At 37.3% G+C, this 26086-nt stretch overlaps 1 protein-coding gene across 1 annotated transcript; it reads left to right on the top strand.

Moving 5' to 3' along the window:
- Nucleotides 1-38: 38 nt before the first annotated feature.
- On the top strand, nucleotides 39-24345 carry LOC105445869 (adhesion G protein-coupled receptor L3-like). The gene is made up of 22 exons (XM_030986358.1): nucleotides 39-131; nucleotides 4915-5259; nucleotides 6947-7048; nucleotides 8170-8268; nucleotides 9203-9301; nucleotides 9697-9795; nucleotides 10597-10695; nucleotides 11065-11190; nucleotides 12106-12360; nucleotides 13171-13283; nucleotides 13888-14107; nucleotides 15147-15263; nucleotides 15889-16010; nucleotides 16875-17021; nucleotides 17521-17706; nucleotides 18961-19389; nucleotides 20558-20722; nucleotides 21246-21361; nucleotides 22226-22509; nucleotides 23052-23118; nucleotides 23577-23838; nucleotides 24000-24345. Exons 1-22 carry the CDS (start codon nucleotides 59-61, stop codon nucleotides 24324-24326), a joined length of 3852 nt encoding a protein of 1283 aa, XP_030842218.1. The 5' UTR covers nucleotides 39-58; the 3' UTR covers nucleotides 24327-24345.
- The last annotated feature ends 1741 nt before the right edge of the window (nucleotides 24346-26086 follow it).

Consider the following 26086-nt stretch of genomic DNA (forward strand, 5'->3'; position numbering starts at 1 on the left):
TTTTTTCTCTATCTTCTCGTATATTCTACTAGCCGTATTTGGTTGTGGGAGCTCCAACATGAACGTGTCACGGACTTTCGTGTGCGATGGACGTTACCAGTGCGATCGTTACGAGGACGAATTAGCATGCGGTAAGTCCAAACAAAACGGATATTTGGTACTGCGTTTCTTAAAACTATGACAGGTCTTTGTTGTTCTTCATGATTTTGTAGCATAAATTAATGAGATCTATAATGCCTCTTCTGACATTTCCAATATGTCTTTTTAGTTATTTCATGGCGTGCGATATCAAAGGAGATGGTAATACTTTCTTCCTACATATGACACATCTACATGTATGGCAGAGCTCCCGGAAGAGAACCCAAAAGTTTGGTCCCAAGCATTGAACATTGCAAAAGGAGTTGTATGTATGGATTATTAAGATTGAATTGTCAACGAAACGGAGTTAAGTCTTTTGTCAATTCTGTTTGTTGCTAAGGCAGGTAGCCAGTGAAAACGAATTCGTTTAATCAGATTTTAGTTTGTAATGAACAGTCAAGTAAATCTTGTACGACAACAAATTCTAACATTCTATGATAAATTTGGTCTCAATCAATCAAATGCCACGATATCAGAAACTTATAACGGGTGTTGCAACATGTTATTGGTGTCAGGTCTAATGAATCATTGCACATGTACACGAACACGGAATAATTGGAATAAAGTTATGAAATATTTCCCTTTATATTTCGCTTTTCCTCACATTTTTCTCCACTGCATTATTGAATTAAGAAATTAGTAAACATCATTATTTTCTCCCATTTTGGTGGTGTACTTTCCTCATCATTTTCCTAATCATTTCTCACCTACGCTCGTCTAATAGAAGCGGGGGTGCATGATGGTGTGCACGTCAATAGTCACTTCGAGCCATTTTTGTGCAGAATCTTCAAGACCAGACGAAGCTTATTCTAAGATTGGGGACACTCGCACCTTCGCAGTAATAATTATTATTTGTTTTCTATATATATTCTGTACTACGGATGCGACACTTGTAGCACATTCCTTCAAGTATTTAGTTGGAATGCAAGCTGTTCAAGATCTTGACCTTCAGGTTTTAGAGTAGCCTTTCATTTTCCCGAATAGTAATATTTTATACGAGTCATGACTATCTCTTTGTGTCCCTATTGATGATTACGTTCTAACCACTTCTATCCTGGGCATAGCGATTAGCTGTGCATGTTCATGCCAGTAATCTCTTTTATTCCGTCATCCCATCAAACTTTTGGCCTACCACGTTTGCGTTGACCCTCAACATGACCTTAGGTAATAATCTTCTCCAGGTTGTCACCTTCTCTCCTAGAAATGTGTCCAAAATACTGCAACTTGTTCTTATTTATTTTCTGGCTTCTGGTATAGGATGACTTTCGCTCCAATTTGCATCTTGACAAAATCATTTGATTTATGAGCCTTCCAGGATATCCTCAGCATCCTCCACCAACACCACATTTGGAAAGCGTGGATCTGCTGCTCCATGATCCCACATCTCTGACCCACATGTAGCGATTGGAAAGACCAAAGTACTCATATGAATCTTGGCGTTCCATGAGAACACCAAGATCTTGGGGAGAAGGTAGATATTGGATCCCTCGGTGCGAAGGCGCCTAAGCCATGGTAAATTGTTCATCTTCGATGAGCTCAATAGTTGCTTGATATTGAAGGTGGTCATGGTGAGCTTTGAATAGACTCATGAACCTGGCGACCATTCAAACAATAATTTTTTAATCCACATCCTAGCAGTGACTGAGGAGCGTCTTTTAAAGTGGGGTGCACCAGCAACAAAAATGGCATTTTCTCGGAAAAGGGGAAACCTACGAAGGGTAACCTGAAGGCAAAAACAATACAATCTTTAGACGTGTATTTTTGTCTATGTACTGTTATCTTTCCAACCATAAAAGAATCGTTTTGATTGGTCAATATTACCCCTCGCGTTTCCAAGATGTAAGACCATCACATCTTTGCCGAGCGAAAATTTAGGTGAGATGATTCAGTTTGAGAACTGTGTCGCCTATAGTCTCTGTCACGGTCCACGCACTTATTACAATACAATGGTAGACCAATACCGGCTGCACAGAGATACAGGAAAATCTCCTGTGTGCACAGAGCATGAATGATGCATTTTCTTCAATTCCAATAGGGTCCATTTAGCTCCAAACGTTTTGATATGCTACAAAGGGTTTTTTCTCATACCTTTAAAGGGGAACTTAAAATAAAAAAAGGGATACCTCGCACCTTACAAAAAGGCACCTTTCTGAAGGAAAAGGGGGCATTTTCCTATCTAATGAAGGAAATTTATCAGAAGGGGCACTATTAAGAAATAAAAAGGGGAACTTTAGGGGTACTCAAAAAAGGGTGGGGAATGCACTGTGCCCGGGGGCCGTGTGCGTATCCTATGCGTCCTATACAGTGCGGCCCAGAAAAAACGAAACCGAGAATTATCGATATTTTCATATAACTTTATCATAATTATAATTAATAAATTTATACATATTTGTAAAGCTTAGATCCTGTGCTTTAATGTGATGCAACTTATATGATGCATATTTCCCGCATGAGTGATTAAAAAAACAATTTAGAGAGAGGGTACCAAAAAGTCATTTGGCGGACGGTATCTGAATTTCAAAGAGAAAATCACATTTCTAGAAAGTTCATATTCTGCTCTTTCATATGACACCTCAATCAGCAAAAATGAGCTAGGAATAACAAAGTTCTGTTTGTTTAAAGTAATGCTTGCATTTTCATAATAAAACGAATTCGTTTTCACTGGCTACCTGATGTAGCAACAAACAGAATTGACAAAAGACTTAACTCCGTTTCGATGACAATCAGCCATACACGAAGTCTTTCGTCTATGGCTGTTCGTCAACGAAACGGAGTTAAGTCTTTTATCAATTCTGAACCCCTGACTTTTCGCTCAGTGTACAGCTCATACAACTCTTCACCATTTCCTCGATTCGCGCGTCGATACCAGGCAACCAGACTGTTTCGCGACACAGCTGCTTCATCTTGACAATGCCTGGATGACCATCATGTGCGTCCTGGATGACGCGATGTTGCAGAAATTCTGAAAACCGCTCAAGTACCGCGTGCGCCTTGAGAATTTGAATGTCAAGTGGATTTGGCGCCTTATAAATCTTATGTATTATTATTTTATTATTAATGCAAACATCGTCGAATACTACGAGCCCATCTCACAGTTTCAGAATATCACCTATGTCTTGAGGCCATTGTGTCTGCATATACTGACATGACTGTGAGAACGAAATCTTCGGTGTCGTTCGTAGCGTCATTGTTTTGATTGTCTCGTGGACTTTTCTTAGATATTTTAGTCACTATGGTTTGGTTATGGTAATTGTGATCACGGTCTACTAGGGTATCCCCTTTTGTTCTAACGACTTTCACAACTCGGTCGGGTCAAGGGACTTATCCTAAAATTGTCACACATTTCACTCACAAGACTTGACCCCTCAATGTAATTAAGAGCATCTAGGTCTTTGATAAACAAAGTGTGGCAGTTTGAGTGCAGCAGTCGGGTAACCCCCCCCCCCCCCCAACCCCAAAGTCTGGTCCAAGCACCAGATTTTTGTCAAAATGAAGTCATGTGTCTGCTTATCAGTAAATATTGTGATAAACAGAGAATGTTTCCTATAAAAATGGTGTCCATATGATTTGGGTGGGAAAATGTAAAATGTTTGGTAATGTCAATCATAATCTCCACCAACGAAATTTCGTGCATAGGGTAGATAGGTTGATACCAACCTGAGTTTGATTTCTGTTTTAGGGAGCTCTGACAGGAACGGTCAGGTCTACAAGCTGTTTTAGAATGGTCTAAGTTGTCTAAGTAACATCGTAGGGTAACATTATGGAGAAGGGACATCGCGAATAGTGAAATTGCAAATAATTCACGACGAAATTCAATTTTTAAAATGCAATCAATTATCAATAATTCATTGCATTTTCCCCCGGATGTAGGGCCATGCATTATGTTTCAAGGCATAACCCTACAAAGGAATTTTACCTGTTGGGGACCGGGGGGAATGCGATGAATTACTGATAAAAAAAAATTCTTTGTCTTTTTGTATTTGTGGGGTGGCCCCGTACCCTAGCCCCCGCTGCGTATAGTCATGATTCAGTGGCTAAGCAATGTCCTCGTTACTGTGAAGCCCCAGGATCAAAACCGTGTCGATCAGCTATATTAGTGCCCTTTTGTGAGGCATTAATCCTCATTACTGTCAGTTATGACTTATGGACGTAGGACCCCTATTCGATTAGCATAGTAGCACACGCATGCTTTAGCAGTCACGCAAAACAAGCACTCACAAATTATTATTCAATAAAATCCGAAAATGTATACTATTATCTAGATCTATTAGGAATAAATCATTGTCAAAATCATTCCATAAATTGGGGTAACAATAATTATTCCACCATTATGACCAACATTGTATATATATATATATAGAGAGAGAGAGAGAGAGAGAGTGTGTGAGAGAGATAGAGTGGATAGAACGTGAGAGATATAAAGTCAGAGAGGGAGAGAGAGAGAGAGAGAAACACAGAGGAGAGATAGAAAGAAAAAATAGAGTACCACTAAAGCAAGAACAACATTCACGACGTCGTATATTTCTTCGCGAATTTCGTTGTGAATTATATGGGAGTTCAAGATTCGCGATGTTCCTTTTTGACCATCATATAATATAGGTTTGTTTTCAGGAGAGCTTCCCAGGTTAGTCGGTGCAAGGTGATGGAGCTAAATTAACAATCTCTAGTTGGACAAATGATCAGAATCATCTACAGATACGAAAGTTACTTGTTGTCCTTTTTTCTTTAACAAAAATTGATTTCTTACCCATTTGTCTTTAACAAAAAATCTAACAGCTAAGTCAGCAGCATATCTTCAGGAAGGCGAATCACATTTCATCTCATTACCAACCAACACGACAACACGATTTTATGACGCAACCTTGCTACAAACAAACGCTACGAATGGATTTCAAGTTGTGTTCCAGTCTTTTCATATCGATCCTGGTGTTAAAGTCGAAATAGGGACTGGTAACGATCCGTCTGACATACACTCTGTCATCGCAACTATCTATGGATATAGATACTCCACTCCCGGTGATGTCTATGTAGATACCAGTGAGATGTGGTTTGCTGCCATAGGAGCAAAGGGTATCTCGAAGCTTCAAATGGACGTTCGTATAATTTCTAATGACTTATCAAGTGAGTGAGTGTGGGATTAATGTTCTTTTTAAAATATCGGTGGAATCTAAAGCTCTGTGTATTAAAGCAGTGACAATTGGTTATTTCCAGATGTCAAATGAGCATGACTCTACACTGTCGACTGATGAAGATAAACCATTATCCCAGTTTTACCAGGAATAAAAGTATGAATAAGGTGGATTCTTAACGCGCATTATTAATAAAAGTCATCAAAGGAAACCAAGTATACTTATGTAACCACGTACAAGATACACCGTCCCGTCTTTTTTACAGACCGGACCTTATTTCAGCCGGTAACAGGAATCGTCCTAAAATTAAGAGGACAGTGAGTTGTGTGATTTCGTGCATGCGCAGGCCGATATTTCGCTCGGCTTACCCGTTGGCTTAGCGTCCTCTTTTCCTTTCGTCTTGTTCTCGAAAGCTCACGATTACATCGGACCCCAACATCTCTTCCCTTCTTATCAGTATAGATGGGGGAAGGGGTGTTTGTCCGGACGCTTAACAAAAATAAAGCCCCCACTTTTGAATCAGTATTCAACGAAAAGTATGCTTGAAATAGCACTTACCACCATGAATATTTGTCTTTCATAATATTGCCTTACATAAGTCTTAATTTTTTTATAAAATATTGCATGTAAACTTCTTTAAAATACTGATTTAAGTCAACTGTCCAGATACACAACCTGTCCGGACAAAAGACGTCTGGGTATAAGTAATTTACAGCCTGCTAAATGATTCATTATAAAATTTATTGAAATTGAATAGTGTACTCAATCTTCATTTGTATGCGCGATAAGATAATTGACAACATTATTTCCCATTCATTGTTTGTCTAACGGATACATTGCTGCAGTTGAAAAAGGAAAATGATTTAATTTCACAACTATTCGAATTCATTTTTTTATTGAAGATCCAAAACAGGACAAAATTTGTTTTTAAACATTGACTTGGCTGTTGTAGTGTTTGTTATAAAGAAGTATTATTCATGTAGGTTTGGTAGTCATAACAATTTCGACATCAATATTATTATTTACAACCACTGCCCACGATCAAAGTGAGGTATACAAATGAGGGAAAGCCAACCTACCTTGTAATTTGACAATCTTTAGAACGCAATGTTTTGATAGGTAAGGGAGACATGTCTACCGCTGCCTACTTTTCAATTTGATAATCTTTAGTACCTCATTCTTAAAGATGAAGTTGAGTTCTGGTCATACGATTGCCTTGTGAAAGAAACGGTGTGGAATCAATCAGAAAATGGTGATCATTTAGCATATAAGTTTTGGTGTGTACTGCAAGATTATGGAATCATCAAAATGATTATTTTTTTTTGTTAATGGCCAAGTCATGGTAAAGACGGTAACAAGCAGTGTACACAAAAAGATGTACACGTACATGTGACTACACAAATATGTGGCATAAAAACGTGAGCCTCATTTTTAAGCTGTTACTTGTCCTATTTAGAATATGAAGGCATTTGAAGAGCCATGCTTTTCAGATAACATTATTTCTCTGATTTTCTTCCACACTGAATTGCATAACAATAATAAATATAACAAATATCTTTCACCTCTCCCCAGAACTCAACCTTAACTTTTAAATTTCAAGTTTTTGGAAAATTTCTGTGGAGAAACTTTAATGGATGGATTCGTCATGAGTTTAAAGACATGTTCTCTCCTCTCTGCAGTTGACTGTTCTGGTAGCAACCCTTGTCTAAACGGAGGTACCTGTGAGAGCGACGCATGTATATGTTCCTCGGAGTATACTGGAGCTTTGTGCGTAGACACGAGTAAGATCTTTTAAGCTTCTGTTCGTATTAATTAGAGTGTTGCATGCAATAGTTGTCAATAATATTTGTTCACTAAAGAAAACTGATTGCATATTAAAGGCGGGAATCGAGCAGCACCTTGCGGCTAGTATCTTACTAATTCACGCAAATAATTAGGTTAAACAAACCTTCAATGTATACTTTTCTTGGAAATGTCTGACCAGTGATTGTTTATTTTTCTTTCCATTCATTCTTTCCCTTCAACTTTTATGGGCGTAAGGCTTCCTTTTCAGGGGTAATCACAAAACTCTGACTCACTACGGCTGTGACGTTTGACCGATGTCTTATTTTACATTGTTCACTCTGAAAAAATTAAACCGGGAAGTTTTTGTCATATCCTAACCAGGATATAGAATAAATGGAATTCAACACAAGTATTACGAGTCTCATAGTCTTTATTGTATCCCTTCCGCTCCGGCTTGACGAACATGTAAAATGCCGTATTTGACCTCTTGACCTTGCAACATGCAATGCATTACATTATCTCTCGATCACATTGTTTACATCGATATCAATATCATGTCTAATCGAACATCATGACAGTTTTCTTCTTCCTTCCAATGAAAGTTATCATCCTATCTCTTCAGAAGACAGTTGTTACAAGCCATATACAAAATCATAATTATTTGTGATAGAAAATACGCGATAACCCTACTAACAAAGAACATATAAATTTAAATGGCATATCTAATACGTGATAATCATAAACCTGAATACAAATTACATCATCTCTCTGGGATGTAATGCGGTTACAATAATAATACATATAATGATTTTGCATAGCATATAATTAGTCTTATTACATAATACGTAAAAATATTCAAAGTCATCTCTTGACACATATTCTGTTAAGTGTTTTAATGACCGATCCTATTGCTTTCACCCCTGCCCCGCTCAAAAAACGAGGCAAAGTAGGTCATGGGATACACCTCTGCAGTTTGATAATTTTATAATACAAATTCCAAACTATTATTCTTGATATAAGATCTTTACCGAGCGTGACTGTTCTCACAAATAGTCACTTGTTATCTCCCTTCTAAATTTGCAAATTTCATTTGGTATGACTTTTCTCCACCTTGAAGTTGACTGTTCTGGTAGCAACCCATGTCGGAACGGAGGTACCTGTGAGAGCGACGCATGTACATGTGCTTTGGGATTTACTGGATCTTTGTGTGACAAAGGTACAAAAAATACATCATTATAATGTGTATATTCGATGGTGTCGTGTCCAAAAAAGTAGGATATTTATTTTACTTAATAAAATATGCTAAATGATCTGGTAATCTCCTGTTGTGAATCTTTTATAACAGGAAGCGGATCAGGTAGTTATAAACTTGGAGTGCTAACAGATAATGAGAAGAAAGAAAGTCTGTCAGCGAACTCGGAAGCCAGCGTGCAATGTTTGTCGGGTGCGGGAAGGGGTGACTACGAATGTATGGCAAGCTGTTTTAACATTTATTCCCAATTCTTGACATCAAGAAATAGGAATAAATGTTGAAACGGCTTGCCATACTATGGCATTTTAGGCTTTGTTTACATCAATGTTTACACACTGGTATGGATGCCAATTGAGACTAGGTGATATCGATATCATATGTCATATCATCATCATTTGTTTGTTGTTGCTCTTTTTTTTTGGGGGGGGGGGTTGGGTTTTGGTTTTTTATATTCGTTTAAGGCATTGTCATTGTTTTTGTGTCTTAGTTTGGGGAAGGGGGTAATTACGATAAGATTCGTTTCATTCAAAATAATTGAGTTGTGTATATTGTATACTCTTTATGTAATGTAATGCGATTTGAAAGGATTTGTATTTGTATGATGAACATGTATTGAGTGAGTACAATTTTCTTTTTTTAATACAAAAAAAAAATCACCCAGACCTTGAAGCCCCTTTAAAGTCAAAGGAGCCCCGAATTCGCAACAAAAAAAAAAATGAGTGCAAGATTTCACTTGAATTCTATCGTAATGTGAAAGAGGGTGTCATTTAAGACACACTTCTGCAAAGATGTCCCTCAAAAAATGGATTTGAAGACAAATATTGATATAAAAAAAACATTATTTGGGTTTTCTGTTCTACGCAGAATTTAAGGATATTCATTTTTTCTCTCTGTGCAGTTGACTGTTCTGGTAGCAACACATGTCGGAACGGAGGTACCTGTGAGAACAATGCGTGTACATGTGCTGTGGGCTTTAGAGGTGTTTTGTGTAGTACAGGTATTGAAATCTATTGTAACATACGTTAAGTACAGGATTCATCGTTTACGTCAAATAATATTTTGTTTAAAGGAAAAAAATGGTTACTCAATGATAAACAGATTTAAGCCATGAAACCGTCATATCGTGCCTTGAACCTGTTTATTCATTTCGACATAAACATTATAACATTCAACCCCCCCCCCCCCCTCCCCCTCCTGAAAAATAGCGGTATAAAGATGAGTGAAAACACTACGTACTTTGTAATTTGACATTCTTTGATGCATCTTTCTTAAATTTTGTGTACATGACCTAATATTATTTTAATATAGAATTCCGGATATTCATGCATATCACCGTAAACAGTGAATGTAAAGATTCGCCATGAATTCAAGTGTATTTTTTTCTCTCTGTAGTTGACTGTTCTGTTGCCAACCCATGTCTGAACGGAGGTACCTGTGATTACAATACATGTACATGTGCTGCGGGATTTAATGGAGCTTTGTGTGGTATAGGTAACGAAATATATTGTAACATACGTTAAAGGAGACCTCATCCCAAAGAATAACTATAGTTATTCTGGGAGATTTATTATATTCTTGCCCATTAATCTGCAAGATTCCCCACCAAAGTGTATGGGAGAAGTATAAAGCAAGAATGATATATAGTTTCTCAGCACGACATGGGCATCGCCATTTTCTTGATAACGTGACGGACCATACGAAGTAGTTTATCAAGTTAGTGTATCCAATTTGCCTTCTTTCCTGGTTTGTGTGGTGATAAAGCATTTTATTCACCTGATATTATCCTTTGTGCCAGAACGCAAATTGCATAAATGAGTTGGTGTCTTTCTGGGGTTAGGGGTTTTGCATTACTTAAAGATATTTTTCAACTGTTATATTTTAGTACTTTCAAATTAATAAGTTACAACTGTTCCCTGTTATTTGCTTTTCACTCAATAATATTGTACATCATACTATCAGGAAAATGGCTGCGTCCATGTCATCCTAAAACGCATTACATCATGCCAGGAATATCTTCATTTATATCTCTCTTGTACACTTTCGTAAGTAATATTCTACATCAAAGGGGCTCACAACCGCTGCCCCTAGAAATTAGAGTGGTCTATTAACCCGGAGGTGCCTACCCACTTTGTGATTTCACATTCTTGAATAAATCATTACTAATTTGCCTCTACATTGCCGGATATAAATTCAAAATTTTATTCCCGTCATATGGCGTCATTAATGTATTTTCTCGTGAACGGTGAACGTAAATATTGGTCATTAATTGTAGGATATTTTCTCTCTGCGCAGTTGACTGTTTTAGTAGCAACCCATGTCTGAACGGAGGTACCTGTGAGAACAATGCATGTACATGTGCTGCGGGATTTGATGGAGCTTTGTGTAATACAGGTATGAAAATATTGTGGAACATAAGTTGAGTGCCATCGTGATTTTTCGTGTACGTCAATTAATATTTTGGTTTAAATGAAACAAATGTTTAGCTAATAATAAAAAGAACCTTTGACAATAATGAACCGTTGGGAAATACAATTATCCCGGTTTTCTTGCCCCGATTAACATTAGGAACTCCCAAGCTGTTGTCAGTGGTTGAATCTTTGCATTTTTCCTTCTTTGAGATTACCCCTTTATCTGTTAAGAGTTAATCAATCAAAACAATATGTCTAGACAATATTGCCCAGGAAACTGGGGAATGAATCTGCAAACATTCATTCGTAAGTTCTATGCTTCTACAATTTTACTAAAACTAACTTTCGACAGGTAACTCTGATCCTTGCTCCCAACGAAACCCGTGTGTCAATGGTGTCTGTCGTTACACTGACCAAGAACAGTACGAGTGTGAATGCCAAGATCATTATGAGGGGATCCATTGTGATGAACCAACTCGTAAGTCATTTGTTTGGATTTACTTATATGTATCTTAAAGGTATTACGTTTTGCAAATCCATGATTCACATCGTTTTGAAAGAGAGGTGAATAGCAACCGAAATTTGGAAAGTGTTATGACACAATGTTTTATCCTCAGAAATGATGAACCAAATATCTCTCCATCATTTCTGGATATGAAAGAAAATGTCAAAACACTTTGTTTTTCTGGGGGAGGCTTTAATTCTTCTGTTGTCGCTATTCACGTCGTTCTATTGTACAGTGAAGGAATGTCAAAGTTTGTTAAGTACACCATTACCTGCTTAATCTATACATTGAATCTAAGATGTCTAGTCCTCCTAAACATGTTGAAGATGGTCTGATGCATACGTCACCGAACTGAGGATCACCAAGGAGCTTATCCTACCTTCTCCGGATCAAATGGTTGGGATTAAGGACAGCACCACTGTCTTTTGACATTAATGTACATATCCCTATCTACCCAAGTGCAGAACATAGATACTTGTTAGGAATTAATACCTTGAATGCTTTCAGGGCCTTAGGGCAGCTGGGCTAGCAAAAAGAATCGTAATAGTTTTTGTAGGTGCTGTGAGCATCCCCTTGGTATTTGCGTAAATGTAAATGTAACTGTTATTCATTTTTATGAATAGTAGTAGTAGTAATAGTAGTAGGATATTAGTATTATTTCAATTTTGTTTATTATTATTAGTATAGTAGTAGTTTTATTTTCATCACAATTATTTCTATTGTTTTGCTAATGTTATTTGTGTTAATCTTCTTCTCCACCTTCTTCTTATTATTATCATTATAATTACTCTTATTATTTTTGTCATCATCATCATTATCATTATCATCATCATTATTTAAAATTATCTCATTCGCCGTCATATGTTCTAATTACTACCTCGAATACAGTTCCTTTGGATGTTTCTGTCCATCCGACAAGCCAGATAGTTAACATGAATGCCAATGTGGAGCTGACATGTAGTTTCAACAATGCCAAGCGATACCACTGGTACAAAGATGATGTCATTTTGCCCAACAGTGAAAATCAGAATCCTTTGATAATTCTGTCTGTCTCGCCCAGTGACATCGGGTATTACTTCTGCCGAGGCACGGGGAGAAATGGAGAAACTTTAGACACAATGCGAGCATCTGTATATGTCAAAGGTAAACACTTGGCTTGAAGCAAACCACATCAATTTTTTTAAAGGCGACCTGTGTATTTTAGCAAGCTCTCACATCTGCCTTTTAAACACGTGGAATACCCTTGCGATTGTGAAAAGTTTCATGAAGGGAGCGTGAAGCTAACAGGCATACGTCATTAAAGACTTACACATCCTAAGTATTAAACAGTAATTATAGGCTTGTGCACATTAGTCTTTGTCCGGCAACTTTGCAGATAATAAGTGGACTATTAATTCAACATTCATTTACATTGATTTTATATCAGATCAAAGTTATAAGCAATTGTCTTCATCAAACTTAAGTTGGAGAAGAAAAAAATATATATACAAAAAAGGAATATATTTCATTAAATTAGGTTTTGAAGATAAAACGAATTTTAAAAAGTGACGCGTGAAAATAAGACATTTATTTAAAGTGAAATCGATCGCCATTGAGACATACAATCGCGTAACAAAATCGAACGTCACTATTTCGGGTTCATGACGTGAAAATTGTAAGAGAAATGTTCTCATACAAGCGGGCGCGTACGCCACTGCAAACAAGTACTGATTTAAAATGAAATTCGTATATAGGAACATTTTCTGAAAGCTATTGTTAGTTACTTGTATTATTTTGTTGGCTATCAGCCCTCTTCAAGAAAATTTTATTGAGAATGACTGCCGGCCCACCAGTTTCAATATGGAATTATCATGAGAAGAAATGTCCCTACGGGCCGGGGGGAGGGCGTTCGCCCTGTGCCTTCTCCTGAATTTGTGCCACTGATTCTCGTTGTATATGTTTGTATTTTTTCAGATCTGACCAATATGAAAGTTTTGAACGCTAGATTTGCCATTCCATTCAGCGATGAGCTTCATGACCAAACTTCTCAACTCTATAGAGAAACGGCACTCAACATCAGCACCTTTGTAAGAACATCCTAAAAATAATTGGTGTAGATCGGCAAGGCTTATCCCGTTCTTGTGATATTCTGCAAGGCATGGCCTAATATTGTTTTGGGTTTAAAATATACAGTTGAATTCTAGAATGCGAGTACATTGTTCGTAGCAGGAAATGGTAAAGTTGATTGCACGTGCTGTAGCGTAAACAGTTTAAGCTTTCCTCATGGTGGAGACAAGACTAAGGGATCCGAAAGGCGTTCTTCCTCCGTCGCCTGTCACAAATGTTTAAGTTTACCTGCAAAGTTGAACGTTCTTGTGACAAATAACTCAGGAACCATTAATGCTATTGTGAACAAACTTGAGTAAGATATGCACTTTGCCCTTCACATTTAATAGGGTGCTGTCGAGGGTCACATAATTCACATACTTTCATTCAATTCTTCAAGTAATTCAAAATGCAGTTCTACCACAAGCATAAACTTATGAATATTGTATAGACAAAATATTGCATGCGGAGGGTTTTCGTTTATGATGTATACTTTAAGAAGTTACCAAAGAGTATTAGTCTTAGAAGGGGAAATATCTTTTAAACATTTTATCTTTTCTGTTTGTCGTTTGTACCTGTGTAAAGGTGGAGCAAGGCCTCCGAACCAGTACTGGGTGGACGAGCCTATCAGTAGTATGCAGAGCCTTAAGACCAGGAAGCGTCAAAGCTGACATGAATATCTACATCGAGCGGACCAATATGACGGCACTGGAGACACAAGATCTTATCGGTCTATCTCTTGAGAGTCTAGCCAATGAATCGAATGGGTTTCTCGATTCCAACACAATTTCAGTTCAAGATAACGGTACCAATTTCAGTCACGTTCATGTAGTTCTAAAAGTCAATTTAAATATCAAGCTTTGTGTATAAGGACGTAGGGTATCCATATATTGATGGCGGGTAGGTGACGCGAAAAAAACAAGGGTCATAACGTATTTCGTTCCACCTTTGTGTTACTACTCATTGCAAGCATTTTTTTTTTAACATGGCCCTCGGAAGGGGAGGGGGTTAGGGCTATGCCGAATACGCCACTTAACTGGACGTGTAGCATTGATACGTTAGGTAATTTGAAACGCAGGAGATGTTACACACACAAACACACGCACGCGTGCATACACAGCATTTGTGTTTACATAATATACACACATATATATATATATATATATATATATATATATATGTGTGCGTGGGATCTCGTTTATTCTGCGAGTTTGTGGCCCTTCATTTATAAAAGTACTTCTTAATTTCCATTCTTAATTAGAGTGATCAAATTTGTCTGCATCTTACGGAAGCTTCAACGTGCAAAGAGAAGCCGACTTGTTTAACTCGCCAAGGCGCCTTGTTAGGGCCCAGAAGGCGAGAAAGCGAGTTGTTAAAGTCGCCAATGCCCCATACTTAAGTTAAGAATGCTAAAAGGCCACTAGATAAAACTAACCAAGCCGCGTTGTTAAGGCCGAGAAGACAAGAAGGCGAGTTGCTAAAAATAGCTAAGGCGCCTTGTTTGAAACGAGAAGCCACCTCGCATCCTAAACAAGGCGCCTCAGCAAGTTGTTAGTACACGCCTTCTCGCTTTCTATACTTAAACATATGGCGTCTTGACAAGTTTTCATAATTCGCCTTCTCACCTTCCCGCCTAAATTATGGCGCATTGGCGTGTTAAACAAGTTACCTTCTTGCTGCGCGGTTAAGCTTCCCTAGCATGGGGCACTTCTCGGAAAAAAAAAGAATACCTGCGCAATTTGCAGCAATTCACTTTAAAGTAGATTTATAAAAAAACATGGAATTGAATTTTGATATGAGTTTTTTTTTGTATTCACTCTTTTTATTCACTCTTTTTTGTGAAGCTATTTGCCAGAATATCTCATGGATATCTCCTCGGTTTGAAGAAGTCAAATTTCCGGTGGGTGAAAACGGAACATTGGCAAATTCAACAGGAATGTGTCCATTCAACACTACTCAAGGTTGGTTTTGATGGTCTTTCATTCATATTTAATTCGAGGAAGTAGACGGGGGATCAGGTTAAATAGCACGATTAATATAATAATTTCCCTATAGGCTTGCTCATGTTTGACACGGTAATCCGAAAAAAATAACGCCGCGTTTTTGTGTGTAACTTGTTAATGAATGGCAATTGCGCGACCGAGAATAACTCATTTACTCGCAATATAATTTCAAAAATAGCTTTGATATCATGATGTTCAATTGATGTAGATAGTTTTCACTTTATTAGTGAACGCCACCGGACCAAGATAGGGGCATGGAGTCTACAAGCCCTTCCTTATAGATATTCGAGCACCCAATAACAAAAATGAATTTAAGCGAGGCACACGTACAAAATGACGATACGAACCCTAAGCCCCTAGCCTTCGGACATAAATTAATATTCTAGATCCGCGCGTGTTGTTGAATGTATTGAATAGTTCCAGAGTCATGAATTACTTGAGAAAATCATAGACGATACTTCTTTACTTTATTTATGTTTCCTTCTTTATTCGTATATGTTAATAAATCTTTGCCAGTGTTCTTTTGATATATATATATATATATATATAAACATATATGTGTATTTTTTTTTATACCGAACAGCCAATGAACCGATTGGACGGGCTCTGTGTATCGGTGATGGTATTACCCAGAGCCAGTGGCAACCTGTGGATAATTGCGGACCATTTAGAAATGTCACAGATATTCTCACCGAAATTGCACAGGTTTTTGCTTTTTTTCAAATTTCGATCATTGAAAAGAGGCTTTTTAATAACGTACATGTGTAATGCAATTGTGCTTAGTATATTGTAGGTACCACTGATCATAACAACCTGAACAAAGTATGATAAACTATTTCTAATAAAAGAAGTAAGTATAAAATGACCTGTCATTGGGTAGATTTTACCCAATTTGGTACATTATTTGTACCCAGTATTGTGTACAATTTTAAACAAAACACATTCATGTTCCTTTCTTACTCAGCCTATATTTTCAAAGAGCGTATCTTTACTTGCATGTGAAAACTATAAAAAAAAAATCAAAAAAAAATCATGCATAACAGGTAATGAATAGCCCATGGTCAATCGATTCTACTGGTTGTTTTAATGTCATTCCATTCACAAATGCATTCGACGATTTTTATTCAAGGCGGCACCATATTCTCTCTCATATTGATTGACAATACTGAAATAGGAGCACTTGCAACAGGCCTTCTTATCTTCATTCGTTAACTCGTGATACGGCATTTAAAACGAGAAGTAGTTTGAAATAGTAGAATTTTGCCGAATTATTGCATTTATAAGATGTTTGTCTCTGATTAAAATCAGTCGACAACCGTAAACGATTATCATCACTAAATTTGTTCGGAAATTATCTACAATCTGCCGGATCATTATTTGTGAAATATTACGAGACACCGTTTTTATTTTCTTTATAATAAAGATGATATATGGAAAAGAAAACCTACTTTATGTGACATTGCAATATTGTAAGTGAAACATGTTCCCTAATGTTATGTTACCTTAAGGGGGAAAATCGTATCACTCACCGTGTACATGCTTGAATGATATTTTCCCCACACATTTTAGGTAATCGTAGGTGAAGAAAACGCAGGTGAAGTGAGCCAGCAAGTATCATATGTTACTTCCAACATCGAAGATATCACATCAGAAGACATCACGTTTGTGGCAGAAATAACATTAAACATTGTGCAGCAGAATCTTACAAGTGAAGAGGTATTCTTTACGATGCAAGGTTAATCCTATTGAGCATGGAGTTGCGATGGATGATACATTTTATTATGTTCCGATAATCATCTCGTGGGGAAAATTAATCTTCCCTCCGAAACAAGTATAACATTTTCATAGATGTGAAAGAGGTAAATCCCATAACTGCCTTTTAACAATATTGGAAGCATTGACAAATTTTTAGAGCCTAACCCCGTATCCGACCCTATTTTCTTTGTTTTATAATGTGTCTTTGTGTTTTATAATGTTTTGTTAGTTGTATGACAGGATAAGGCCTGTCACTGTCTATTAATATCTTTTTGACAATTTTGTGGATGTTGGTCCAGCAATTGTGGAAACCGCTTTAACAGCTGTGTTAAGGCTGTCGTGTTATGTAATACAGTATCGTCGTTCAGATTTTTTTAATTCAAGATTGATTTCCGAGATTTGACTACTTTCCCGTACTATAGTTTAAATTATCTTCCTCTTTTTTGTTTTAATTTGACAGGTAACAGAAAATGTAACGCGTATTGTGAACAATATCGCTGAGGTAGAAACTGAGGAACTTGAAGCCGCAGAGGAAGAAGGTGAGGCAATAAGTAAATTAGTCCTGGCTTTTGAGGAACAAATCAGGCGTGTTGAGGTTGCCGATGGTGGGATGCTCAACATTCAGCAGCCAAATGTAGCCGTACAGGTGATTTTTTTTATTTATATCATATACTATGAACAAATAATTTAATGTTAACCAGTCTACTAAAAATATATAGAATTCAATCCCCAAGTTTATGTTATAAGTTTATAATTTTGTGCATGGAGTTAAAAAAAAATATCGACACAACCATTCATCCATTGTTACAATGGATGTGTGCGGGATACATCAAGTTTTGAATACGGATAATGCCTTATTTGAATGCGTCTGTGCCCGTTACTGATCGCTTCGCTTTAATCATCATCATTAATAATAATGATAATAATAATAATTATTGTTATTATAGTAATAGTGAAAAACAATAATAATAACAATTATCATCATAATAGTAATAGCAAAAATATTAGTTTAAAGATAATGAAAACAACGATAACAATAATGGTTATAACAATAACGCTAATAATAATAATGGTATCGATAATACTACTAATGCATAATATTAATGATATAAATAATGATGATTATAATATTAACAGTATTGATGATAATTGCGCCCATTCATCTAATCCCGGCCTGTGGCTTTGACGGATGCACCTTTTTTCCATTCTATACTTTTATTATATTTGATCATGTTTTCTTTGCTATTTTCGTTTTTTAATGTATTTTTCTTTGCCTATATTTTACAACAATGTATAATGTAATTTTTACTGTGATTGAAAACAAATAAAGTTAAATTAAATTCAAATCAATTCAATTCAATTAATTATATGCCAATTCAAATATAAACGATTCTTTCTTTTTTAAACACCTCAACTGATCTGCTAATGCAAATCTATCGAGGGGGTATTCAAGAGCGAAAGACCTGCATGAGCAATGGTTCCCTACCCCAATTCCTATTCCTATATTCCTAACAATAATAATAATGATGATGATAATAATACAATATTTGTTAAGGTGCTCATGGTGTACTTGTGCAAAGAGGAAATCGCCTAAAAACTTTTCCATTATATACAAAACAAAAAAAGAAATAGGGAACAATCAAATGTAAATCAAATAAAATAAAAAAAGTTTTTTATGGATTGCTTTTAGACACCATAACTAATCTGCTACTACAAGTATTTCGAGGGAGAGCGTCTCCTACAGAGAAGGTCCTGCCTGAGCAAATATCCCCTTCCCTTACTTATAGCTTGAAGAACAAGAGCGTGAAGATGTAGAAGGAATTACTGTTCTTTGAAGTATAGCCATTGTCAAATCGAATTAAAAGCAAATCAACTATTGCCGTTCTTATTCACTTAACAGGTTCAGAGTGTAATTGCTGACGACGTAATGAATGGTCTCGTACTTTCACTAGCTGGATCCACTCTTTCAGACCTGACCAAGTCCAATATTACCATCAGGGCTCTGACCCAAGATGACCGCGATGACGTCATTGCTACCAGACCAGACCTCATCGCTCAGGTCAACATTCCACCTTCAGTTTCATCCGTCATTTCGTCCACGGCCCCATTCTCTGGTTCACCGTCGAATGACAGTGGTGAATACATCCGGGTCAACTTCAATGTATTTTCAACTTCAGCCCTGTTCATTTCTAAGTCATTGCGCACAGTCAGTGCAGCTAATGAAGGCTTCAATCGATCGGCTAACTCGCCCGTGATTTCTCTCAATTTTGGTCAAGGGAAAGTAGCAGCCTTGACCGAATTCATCAATTTTACCTTCTCTACAATAATGGTACGACATATATAACTATTGAATTGCTGAATATTTTTTCTCCTGTTTATTATACATATTTGTAACCTGCCTTTAGCAGCATTTTCATAGATAATTACATTTGTAGACATACATGTTTTTGCAATATGTATAGCAATTTTTTTTTTAAAACCCTGATTCCCCCATAAACGAGCTTTTAAACTATACTAATCCAAAATATCGATATCTTCTTTCATGCTTTATTTAAAGTGGAAATTCAAAGAAAATCACAAATATGTCAACTTATGTATCACTAGAAACTGGTAAGCTAACAGATGGCCATCGTACAAGTTTTAGGTCAACTACATATCCGGTGATTTATACAAATACAAATACAACCACCTCCATAGCAGCTGGGATATACGAGAGATTCGCCATAAAAATAACGATGTTTTAATGACGTCACATAATGGACCAATACTGCCCAAGCAGACGACATCCCATAAAGAATGAACATATTGCAAAGCTATTATTTCTCAAATTATAATGAGTTTAGTGTATATAAACGTGATTGTATTTCAAACCATTCAAAAGGGGATATGAAACCGATTCTGATAACTAACATCTTTTGTTTGTAAATACACAGGATAGGGGTTAATTAACAATCAAAGAAACCAGACTTTCAATTTGAAAAAAAAAACATTTGTTCCCTCTTGAAACGCCGAACATACCACGGTGTGTGCAGCTAAATATACAATGGCGTCTTGTTTGTTTACAAGCGACAGATTCCTTTATTTGTGTATCGCTGCATTTGTCATCAAAATAAAACCATGCGCGGGGTTTAGAGTGAGGCAATAGATTATACATTTAGCCTGATGGTAGTGAAGTAAGAGAAAGAACTCAAGAGAAGATGAAAAACAGGCACTGAAAATGTGTGAAATGTCACGGGCATCGTCTGCTTGTGCAAATCATGTCCATCCTGGGATCTCACACATCTCAGCAGCTTTCGGAAAGCTCTTCAGGTGCTATGCCGGGGCTGTATTTAAACGTTTTGTAATTTATAATAATCATTACTTCAAATGTTTCCAAGTATTGAACTTTGATAACCTTGTCGAATCAAGTTTCAACTTTGCATTAATGAAAATAAAGTTAGTTAAAAGAAAAAAAAATGATTTTGGGTTTACATACATTTTTTCTTTGTTTTTTGTAGTCTGGATACGTGAATCCGATGTGCTCATTCTGGGATGAGGAGGAGGAAGATTGGTCCCAAGATGGGTGTGTTCTTGTTTCTGGAATCACATCATCTGATGAGCTCTATGATGAGGAGGGCGTGCGCTGTGCGTGTGATCATCTTACCAACTTCGCTGTTATAATGGTCAGTAAACAGCACATAAACAGTTATTATATCTGTTATTATACTACTCCCCGGACAACAGTACTGTAACCCAACTAACTAGACGCAGTAATACTAGAGCTGTCGCGTGATAATCCTTTCGATGACAAAGGGGTATTGTTGGTCCCTCGGGATTAAATACATGTAGAATGGTATAATTGGTATATATGTTTTTGGACGTGCGGTCATTACTCGACACCTTACAGTTCCCCTATTCCTTCCGAAGAACGATGGAGTATAGAGTTGGTCTTCCTGAATTGGGTATGGAATAATATTGAGATCTAATACATTTTGAAGGTATGGACTCTTGTGTGAAAGGTAGTTCAGTGATATACTCTTCTTTTTTTCCATCAGTAATGTCAGATTTCACCCCTTCTTGTTAAAATAAATCACTAATTTCCAGCTTTAAATTAACGACACTATGATAGCTTATGGGCAAATAATCAGTTACATTTGAGCATTGGATGATGTTCCCGTTTGGGCTCAAATTGTTTTCATGTTACAGGATATCCATAGAGAGGAGGGTTCCTTCATCAAGGCATACAACATCCTGACTTACATTGGATGCTGTATTTCTATCTTCAGTCTTCTTGTCACATTGGCAACCTACCTGTGGAACAAGTGAGCTCAATCGAAGAAGAAAATGCATTCATTAATGTAATACAAAGGAGACAGAATGTGTTATTATTCTCTGGTCCTTCTATCTTCTATTTTAGTTGGTAGCTTTTGAACAAAGAGAAGTTTAATAGCCTATGAAAGAGATTTTTTGAATTAATTAAATAATCACGCAAATTTGAATACCCCCCCCCCCTCCCCCCTTTTTTGTTTAAATCATCTCGTATTAACCAAATGATTTGTGAAATACGTGTGAACCTACAGCACGCAGGCATCACTTATGTTTGGATCAGCCGGGCTGTTGGGAACTACCGAAACATGTAGAGTTCTGATAGAGAGGGTAGAGCAAGGGGAGGAGGAGGAGAGGAAGAAGAAGAAGTAGAAGAAGAAAAAGAGAAACTAACATGAAATGTAGGGGTGGGTTGACGAGGGTAATAAACAGGTTACAATATTCATTTGTTAATATCATTATATTTATCAATATTGTATATTGATATTCTATCAACTTCGTAGATCAAACCCTCTGCCTAATGGTGTGCAGTTGTTCTTTGCATCAGGAAGCATAGTCATTTTGAACACCTTTGGTATACATATAATTGAATAGTTAGGCCTACACCCAGATAAATTTAATTCAACAATGCCTCGCCGTATTGAGGGTCTGTGTCCAGTATTAAAAGAGATAAGTTAAGCACACTTACGTAATCTTCTTCATTTCACAAAGATTTTCCCCGTCAATTTTTTGTTTGTTCTTGTTTGACGTTTTTCTTCTTCTTTGGTGTTAATGAAATGATGGTAAGGCTGTACAGGTATCATGGTAGAATATTGCTTCGACACTTTCCTGATCTCATTTTAACGTTACAATCTTGATAGGGATTTGAGGACCGGACAGCCTAAACAGATCTTAATCTGTTTGTGCTTGACCTTGCTGTGCCTCTACACGACATTTGTCATCATGATCTCTCTGGATTCTACTAGAGATTATCGTGAGGTCCAAGCTGGACCCTGTGGGTTCCTGACGGCCCTAGTTCACTTCTTCGTTTTATCCTCCATTGCATGGATGGGTGTGGAAGGGTACAATATGTACCTCTTCTTTGTGAAGATCTTTAACCCTTACAAAGAGAATTTCATGATCAAGGCTTTCTTAGCTGCATGGGGTAAGACATTTTTTTCTTTAAATTTTTTTTCCGGGAATAGGGCTTACTATTAACATGAAGTGCCTGTATGTAGTTCCAGATAGAATATCTGTATATCATAATTCTTCGACCGAATTATTTAAACCTATACAAAGTCATGTAGGTACTGAAAGTATTCATAAAACGATGAGCTTGGCAAGATGCGACGACCTGCTTTGCTGCGATCAACTTTCAGCAATCAAAATAATGATGAATAGGCGATCAAATGTAATTCCTTTAATATTTATATAACAAAGGATATGCTTATCTTCTCTGATTTTAATGAACAAAAAATTCCTAAATTCTGGCAGGATATTGTATTCATTTCGCCATGCTAACTAACTGGAGTAACTTTTGGAAAGATCACATTAGGGCGGACTATGGTGCAACAGGAATCGTCTTGAAATGAAGATGAATTCGTAAATTTTGCCATTCATGAGTAATTTCTTCACTATTTTTTAAAAACAATACTCGAAGTTGCAACTGAACTACTTTGAAAATTGTATTTCCTCATACTTTTTCAGGAATTCCTGCACTTATCGTGGTTCTTACCGGAGCTATTGCTAGAGACTCTTACGCCCTTGATGATCTGTAAGTGGTAACGCTTGAACATTTAGCTTAAGTATTGGATTGCATATCATAGAGTATACCCAATGATCTTAAAAATTTGGATTCAGCAAAATCACGATTCTATACTTTAATCTAGTTAAACGACATTTGATATTTTAGTATAATCATGAGTTAGCAAGTATGCAATCATGGTCTGGAATTTATATCTAAGTATCACTTTCATGGGGATGTGGTATATTCCAAGCTCTAGAAGGCCAACAACTGAATACAAGCACCACATACTAAAAATAGCAGACGTTGTTGGTAACGAATGGGACAAGAAAGCTTGGAATTGCCAAATAAGTAAAGGGAAATTATTTACAAAGACAATTCTTCAGTTAAAATGTTCTAAGGACGATGGCCACTTCGCATAACTATCGCTAAGATAGACAGTATTGATTGATTTAATTCGGTCACTCAACTGCATATAATATCAACAGGTGCTTCCTACAATTCTGGGCTCAAATCGGTGGTCTCCTGATCCCCATGTCCATCATCCTCCTCATCAACATTGTCATCTTCGCCCTTGTGGTTCGACGATTGCTCGAGCCACCCAACATCGCTGGCCGGGTGACAATGAAAGAGGCTAAGGTAGAACGTCGAGAGACTATCAAGCGCGTCCAGAACGCGATCTGCATCTTGCTCCTGCTCGGTCTGACTTGGGTCACCGGATATCTTCTTTTAATCCCGTTATTCAGTCAGGTAAACCCAACAAACTCCCCTGTAGCATATTATCTCTTCTAAAAAGTGTCTTGAGAACTCAGATATGATGATCACATACAAATATGTTTAGTATCTGAAGAACATGAGAGAGAATGCTATATATCTAATTATTTTAATTCTGAAACATTTGCGTTTAACAGGTGGCTCAGCCAATCTTCATCGTCCTTAACTCCTTCCAAGGACTGTTCATCTTTCTACTGTACTGCGTCCGGAATCCTGACATCCGTAAGCAATGGGGGCTGACTTCTTTCGACAAGTTTCTAAAGAAAGAAGCAAGCACTTCCAGCGGTGTGATGAACTCGACGGCCCCATCCTCATCAGCTGGCGTGATTAGCAATCTGCGCCCAGGAGCCTCGGGTAATGACTTGTTGCCTACCAAAGACGACAATCCCGATCCTATGTGTATGTTCAATCCGACCTATGATGTGAGCCAGGTTGAGGAAGGGGTCACACCACCTATGAACTAAGATCTCCCAAGTTCCACCAAGGAACGTGATGCAACAAGCACTAATGTCGTTAAGGTCAGTCTCCCTGAGGATACAGAGGATGACAATGAGAGGAGTGATGATGATGCTGCTTCTGCAGCAAGTGATACTGCCGTCAATCTACCAATGGATTCAACAAATGTCAGCAAAGGAAATTAGAGCAGTAACAAAAATGCCATGCAGTGGCACCCACGATTTTGAAACGGCCAAAGTTGTGGTTTTGAATAAAGCGATGAATTCATTCTTACTTGATTTAGAAAACTTGTAAACGGCTTTTAATTCATTTATTTTTCAGCAAGAAAACGGTCTTATTAAGAGAACATGCATTTTTACTGGCATACTAGGCAGGGGAGGGAAAGGGCTGAGTATATAATACGAAATGAAATTAGAAAATAATGGTTGCGTAGCATGAAAGTTCCCCATTGCTGTCCTTTTTTTTATTTCTTTTTTTCTCCAAAGGTTGAACAATTTTCGCCGCATGGAATCGAACCGGGTCACTGGCTGAGATCGCCAATGCCTTTTAACTACTAAAACACACAAAATTCCCCCCCCCCCATCCCCTTCCCCGACCTTATTTGCAATTACCAAAAGTCCGTCACCACATATATGTTATCATATTTCAATGACGAAATTATATATGTACAATGTATATGTATCTTATCGAAGCACTCATGATCAGATGATTATTTTTTATAATATACTTTGGTGGTGTATTACTCAGAGGAGAGGTCTTCTCATTGTTGAAGAAATATGATGATGATGGTACGATTGGGTTTTTTAAAATTCATTTTATCATTCTTAGACATGACATGATATATAAAGTATGTACATTGCGAATGGAAATGAGATAATAGTGGTTGTGTACAGGCGCGTACACAGAGGGGGGGGGGGGGTTGGGGGTTAACCCCCCCCCCTTTGGTATTTCTATGTGTGTAAACCCCCCCCCCCCCCTCAACGGAGCAAAATGTCAAATTTTCAAATTTCGAGACCAAAAAAAAGAAAAAAAAGTGTCCTCTTACCCCCCCCCCCCCCCCCCCCCCCCCGCTTATTCAGCGGTCGGCTGAGTCGTTGCGAAATTTTCGGCCCGATTTATAAATGTTAACCCCCCCCCCCCCCCCCCCTTGAAAAAATCCTGCGTACGCGCCTGGTTGTGTAGCTTAAATACAAGGTCCCCCATTGCTGCCCTCTTTCCTCTTATATGCAAAGTATTGTCTCCGTCGGGAATCGAACTGGGTCACTGGCTGGTAACGCCAATGCCTTAACCACTAGACCACAGAGAAACCCACTATCACATCCCCCTTCCCCGACCTTTTTGCAATTACCAATATTCCGTCACCACATATTCGGGCAACCAGGTGAATGTTGTTTGTTATGTTGTATACTATACGAAATTATACAATGACAAAATTATGTATGTACAATTTATATGTACCTTATTGGTCAGATGCTTTTTTTCAACATGATATTTTGTGGCGTATTACTCAGAGAAGAGGTCTATACATTTTTGAAAAAGTATAATGGTGATGATAATGGTAAGATGATTTTTATGCTCAATTCATTTTAGTTATTTTTAGTTATGATATGATATGTATATACATATGTAATGCGTAGGGAAATTAGACAATGATCGGTATGTAGCTTAAAGCAAAGTTTCCCATTGCTGTCTTCTTTTTTTATTTCTTTGAAAAGGTTGAAGGAAAAATTGTCTCCGAGGTGAATCGAACTGTGTCACTGGCTGAGAA

The sequence above is a fragment of the Strongylocentrotus purpuratus genome, unplaced genomic scaffold (genome assembly GCF_000002235.5).
Source record: "Strongylocentrotus purpuratus isolate Spur 01 unplaced genomic scaffold, Spur_5.0 spur5_scaffold_15, whole genome shotgun sequence".
NCBI lineage: Eukaryota > Metazoa > Echinodermata > Echinoidea > Camarodonta > Strongylocentrotidae > Strongylocentrotus > Strongylocentrotus purpuratus.

Coding starts and splice junctions, on each gene's coding strand:
- LOC105445869 (XM_030986358.1), top strand. CDS start 59: ATGAACGTGTCACGGACTTTCGTGTGCGATGGACGTTACCAGTGCGAT. Junction 11,191..12,105: donor CCATTGTGATGAACCAACTC/GTAAGTCATTTG, acceptor CCTCGAATACAG/TTCCTTTGGATGTTTCTGTC. Junction 19,390..20,557: donor TTACCTTCTCTACAATAATG/GTACGACATATA, acceptor TGTTTTTTGTAG/TCTGGATACGTGAATCCGAT.